We start from the raw sequence: 4,476 nt of genomic DNA on the forward strand, positions 1-4,476 counted from the left end.
AGAGCTGTATCTTGGGACACCATTTGCCAAACAAAAGCAGATGGGGGTATTGGATTTAGAAGAGTAAAAGAGTGGAAGCTGCAATGATTAAATATGTTTGGGCTCTTGCAAAGAAGGAAGAAAATTTGTGGGTCAAGTGGATACATTCTGTATACATAAAGAATATGGAATGGTGGAGCTACCCTATCCCAACAAATGGGAGCTGGTATTGGAGGCAATTGGTAGCTCTCAAAAACCAGATTTGCCCCATGATTAATACACAACAGTTTGCACAAGAGAAGTACCAAATTGCAGCAGGATATAGACTCTTATGTCCTACTCAAGATAAGAAATACTGGTGTGCACAAGTATGGGGAAGATTCAATATCCCTAAACACATTTTTATATTGTGGTTGGCACTTCAAGGAAGATTAAGAACAAGAGAAAGGTTGCACAGATTTGGCATCATTGACAGTCCAACATGTTTGATGTGTAACAGTGGTGTGGAAACAAATGGCCACTTGTTTTTTGAATGCAGCACGACTAAGGAATGCATAGCTGAAATTGCAAGATGGCTTGGCTGGAGCTCTGCTGTTACTGATGCAGGCTGAGTCTCCAAATGGATAAACATGTTTAAAACTAGCAGATTTAGAAAGAAGGTCATGACTGCTGGTTTAGTTAGCCTTGTTTATCATGTATGGAAATCTAGAAATGAATTGATATGGCAAGGAAAAGAACCAAATACTGTGCACTTAATTGCCAGGGTCAAAGAGAAAGAAACTGTAAAACAAAGAGTTGTTCTAATATGGCCTACGAAAATTAGCCGAAGTGATGAGGTTTGGTTTGACAATTTGTAAATTTATGTATAAATAGATATGACAAGACCTTAACAAATCAGTTAAGGTGCTTATAGAATGTATAAACATTATTTTGAGCAATAACAACTTCTCTGATTCATCAATTTTTTTTGTGGTAATTTTTTTATTTATTAAATTATTTTTATAATATTTAAATCGTTACATGGACAATTGAAAATATGTTAAATTTATAATTGTGTACATATAGACAATCCACCTTGACACTTAAATGTGGAAATCTAACATAATAGTAAAAACAAAACAGATAGTAAGTTTAAAGATTTTACCATTAAAATTAGTATATGAAATTAAGTGTAACTAAATGTATAATCCAAATAGTTTTGCGCCAATATCACTGAAAAAAAAAAAAAAATTAAAATTTATAAAGTAGAAAACATGAAGAGAGTATATATGGGTGGAGGTGTAGAATTTCCTTTTTGAAAAAAAAAAATAAATAAATAGACTACAAAATAAAACACAAAAAAAATTAAGAACAAAAGGAACCTAAACCCCAAATCTCTTTCGTTCTCGTGTTTGTGTGTGCCTGTCGGTTTCTTCTGCCTGCTCAGACAGAAGTGAACCACAAACTGGGAGATTCCGGCACGGCACCAGAACTCCGGCGCGACTTCCTCTGCCTGCGCGGCGCGAGGTCCGTCACGGCCAAAGCTCAGAGAGAGAGAGAGAGACGCCAGGCTTCCTCCGAGACGCGGGCCTTCCTCTGGTGACGGGCAGGCACGACTAGGTATGTTCCTTTCCCATCTCATCATTATATTCTCAGAGTAAATGACCTCTTTTATCACTCTTCTAAAAAATAAATCTATTTTTTTTCTGTAATATCTACAGTTGAGTGACATTTTTATTTTAGTATAAAGGATTTTACCTGAATTTGCCTTCTGTCTTACTGTTTGGTCTTTCGTCTTTATGTTTTGTGTTTGTAGTTTTTGTTTGCTTTTGTTTTGCTACTCTTATTTAGCGCACCTTATTTTCTTAGCTAAATGTAGTATGTAGCTAATGTTACCTTTTGTCTAAACATTTTTTATTATTGTTTTAGTCCTTTTCATCTTTCTCTTTCTAAAATTACAAAAAATAGTTTTCTCAGAAAGTAGAGCATACTCCAAGAGAAGAATAGCGAAAGGGATGTTTAAGGTAATATATAAGTTTATGTTTCATGCACCAAGTTCAAGTGATGAAGCTTGGTGGAATTTGTAGGAATTTATAGTTCAGATTGATAACTCTGCTTTGACTTTCTCTGACGAAGAACTTTAAAATTCTGCATTAGAGCTAAATGGTGAGCCTATTGGAGAACAATTCTTGAAAGTATAAAATTATAATCCTAACTGAGTCTTTTTGAAATGGTTTATTGTGCTAATTTCCCTTCAGTTTAATGCTAGTTTATCGAAAAAGTTAATATGCGAATCTTTAAATATGAACTTCCTTTTTTTCACTGCAGACTTTTTAGTAAAGATATATATATATATATAGTTCATGGCCTGTCGTATGGGAAGTATAATGCATCATGCGGGGTATTTGATGATGGAGAATGAAGTTTCTGAAAGTTCCTGCATTACTGCTGCAAGTTGCAACTTGTGTAGCTGGTGTTATGAGCCAAGTTTCGGTGCACAAAATAAAAGGATTGACTTAATGGCTGCACCTTTTCTCCAAAGGAGGTAAATTTCTAGCTTTCATCATGGGATAAATAGATTTGTTTTAATGTCTTCACTTATCTGTCTTCCTATGATTTTCGCTGGTTGCTCTGATGGATATGAGCTTGCCCATTTCTACAGCTGGGAGGATACTGTTTAATTTGTTTGTATGAACCAATCCTTTGTTTAAGATGAATCTTTAGTGTTACTCTTCTGATTTTATTTCCTCTCAGAAAGTCTTATTTTCAAATAGTGGATTCCAGATTATAAATTCGTCGCCAGTACTAGTACTGAAAATACTTTTACACTTTTATTGACCTTATAAACATTCCAATTCTCTTGACATTTTTTCTTCATGTCCAGCGTTTGGAGAAAAAGAGGGTGGAAAGTTTCCTTTGCTTTAGACACTGGTGGGGTCTCCGAAAATGGTGACCAAGAGGGCGTCAACGGTGACAGTTCCAATCTTGGTCGAACTCGTTTGGGTAGGATAGTGAGTGCAGGTGGCAGACAGCTATTGACGAAGCTGAACTCTGCTAGAAAGAACCTTCCCATGAAGATATTTCTGGTTCTGTTGGGTTTCTACACAGCTAATGCACTTGCTACAATTCTTGGTCAGACGGGGGATTGGGATGTTCTAGTTGCCGGCATCGTGGTAGCTGCCATTGAAGGTATTGGTATGCTTATGTATAGAAAGCTACCTTCTCTTTCAAAGGGAAGGTTGCAGTCTTTTGTTGTGATGGTGAACTACTGGAAAGCTGGTGTTTGTTTAGGACTTTTTGTGGATGCTTTCAAACTAGGTAGCTAGTCTAGATTATGCTTTTTCTTCACCTGTTTTTTTAGTTCCTAAGCTGTTCGAGGGTGTGAATACTCCCATTTAGCAAATAAGTATTTGATTTTTAACCATTCCATTGTTTTGATTTTGAAAAGATGTAGCGTGATTCTTCATTGTATGCCTTGGTAAAATGTCTCCAAATATTGGCAAGCAACTCAAGTGTAGAGGATAAATGACCAGTTTGGTCAAAATCTATATATCTTTCATTTTGATCCGTAAAACTTTTAATTCTTTCTATTTTTTTAGCCATTTCGGTTGCTTACTCTCTCACGCCCAATTTGGTAAAGCCTGCTATACAATAATAAATGCTAGAGGTTGCAAAGAAATGACATGGCTTCATGTTTGTCTGCTAGTAAGAGATTATTATGAGAAAGAATCCAGAAGCTCGTATCAGACTTTTCTTCTTCTAATGGATTAAGCATGTAAGAAAAAATTATTACACCAAGCAATACACAACTTTCTTGCTTCAACAATCAAATAATAATAACACTTTACACACAGGGATGTCTCTTGGCACTGAAAGAATATACACGATTAAACCTAAAATATAAAATATGAAATATGAAATCTCATCCCTAAATCATAGAAAACATAAAAAAAGACTTAGAATTGTACTTGAGGAAACGTCTTTAAGGTTATGTTTGCCGAAAATAGTACCAAGTTCAGAGAAATTCTCGGGGTTTGTGAAGAGGCGTCAGACCAACTTGTTAATCTCCATAAATTTGTTGTCTGTTTTTCTTCGAGGATTGATCTACTCTTGTTCACTGATCTTGCTCGTATTTTGGATGTTTCTCTTGTTCCTTTTTCACGAGAAATATTTAGGATTGTTCTGTTTCGCAGGGAAAAATAAGGATGGACTCCTCCAATCGATTAGGTAGAGTTTGGGGTAAATTGTTTGGGCAGAAATCTAAACTAATTTCTGCTGGGTTCGTGAGGAACTACTTAAATCTATGGTTCAAGCCAACGCTACTTATGCTATGGGGTTATTTGGGTGCCAATGGGTATTATTAATGATATCTACAAGATGCGTGCAAGGTTTTGGTGGAGGGGAGATGACGATCATAAGAAGTTACATTAGTGTACATGGGAGTGTCTTTTTTGGCACAAGTCTAATGAGGTATGGGCTTATGAAATCTTTTTTTTTTTCATCAAGCTTTATTGGCGA

General features: G+C 35.8%; 1 protein-coding gene across 3 annotated transcripts; it reads left to right on the plus strand.

Annotated features, from left to right (window-relative positions):
* The first annotated feature begins 1,240 nt into the window (after nucleotides 1–1,240).
* Nucleotides 1,241–3,532, plus strand: LOC115720717 (ycf20-like protein). 3 transcript variants are annotated; one of them, XM_030649884.2, is made up of 4 exons: nucleotides 1,254–1,578; nucleotides 1,927–1,982; nucleotides 2,287–2,503; nucleotides 2,843–3,532. In XM_030649884.2, the coding sequence occupies exons 3-4, from the start codon at nucleotides 2,322–2,324 to the stop codon at nucleotides 3,282–3,284; spliced, it is 624 nt and encodes a 207-aa protein (XP_030505744.2). In that variant the 5' UTR covers nucleotides 1,254–1,578; nucleotides 1,927–1,982; nucleotides 2,287–2,321; the 3' UTR covers nucleotides 3,285–3,532. The 3 variants fall into 3 exon arrangements, with proteins under 3 accessions (XP_030505743.2, XP_030505744.2, XP_030505745.2); XM_030649885.2 differs by having other exon boundaries at nucleotides 1,936–1,982; XM_030649883.2 differs by lacking the exon at nucleotides 1,927–1,982 and having other exon boundaries at nucleotides 1,241–1,578.
* Nucleotides 3,533–4,476: the final 944 nt, after the last annotated feature.

The sequence above is a fragment of the Cannabis sativa genome, chromosome 2 (genome assembly GCF_029168945.1).
Source record: "Cannabis sativa cultivar Pink pepper isolate KNU-18-1 chromosome 2, ASM2916894v1, whole genome shotgun sequence".
Taxonomy (NCBI): Eukaryota; Viridiplantae; Streptophyta; class Magnoliopsida; order Rosales; family Cannabaceae; genus Cannabis; species Cannabis sativa.

Bases quoted from the DNA above. Each gene is read 5' to 3' on its own strand.
- LOC115720717 (XM_030649883.2), top strand. From the start codon at position 2,322: ATGGCCTGTCGTATGGGAAGTATAATGCATCATGCGGGGTATTTGATG. The intron at 2,504-2,842 runs GTAAATTTCTAG...CTTCATGTCCAG, and splicing joins GCACCTTTTCTCCAAAGGAG to CGTTTGGAGAAAAAGAGGGT.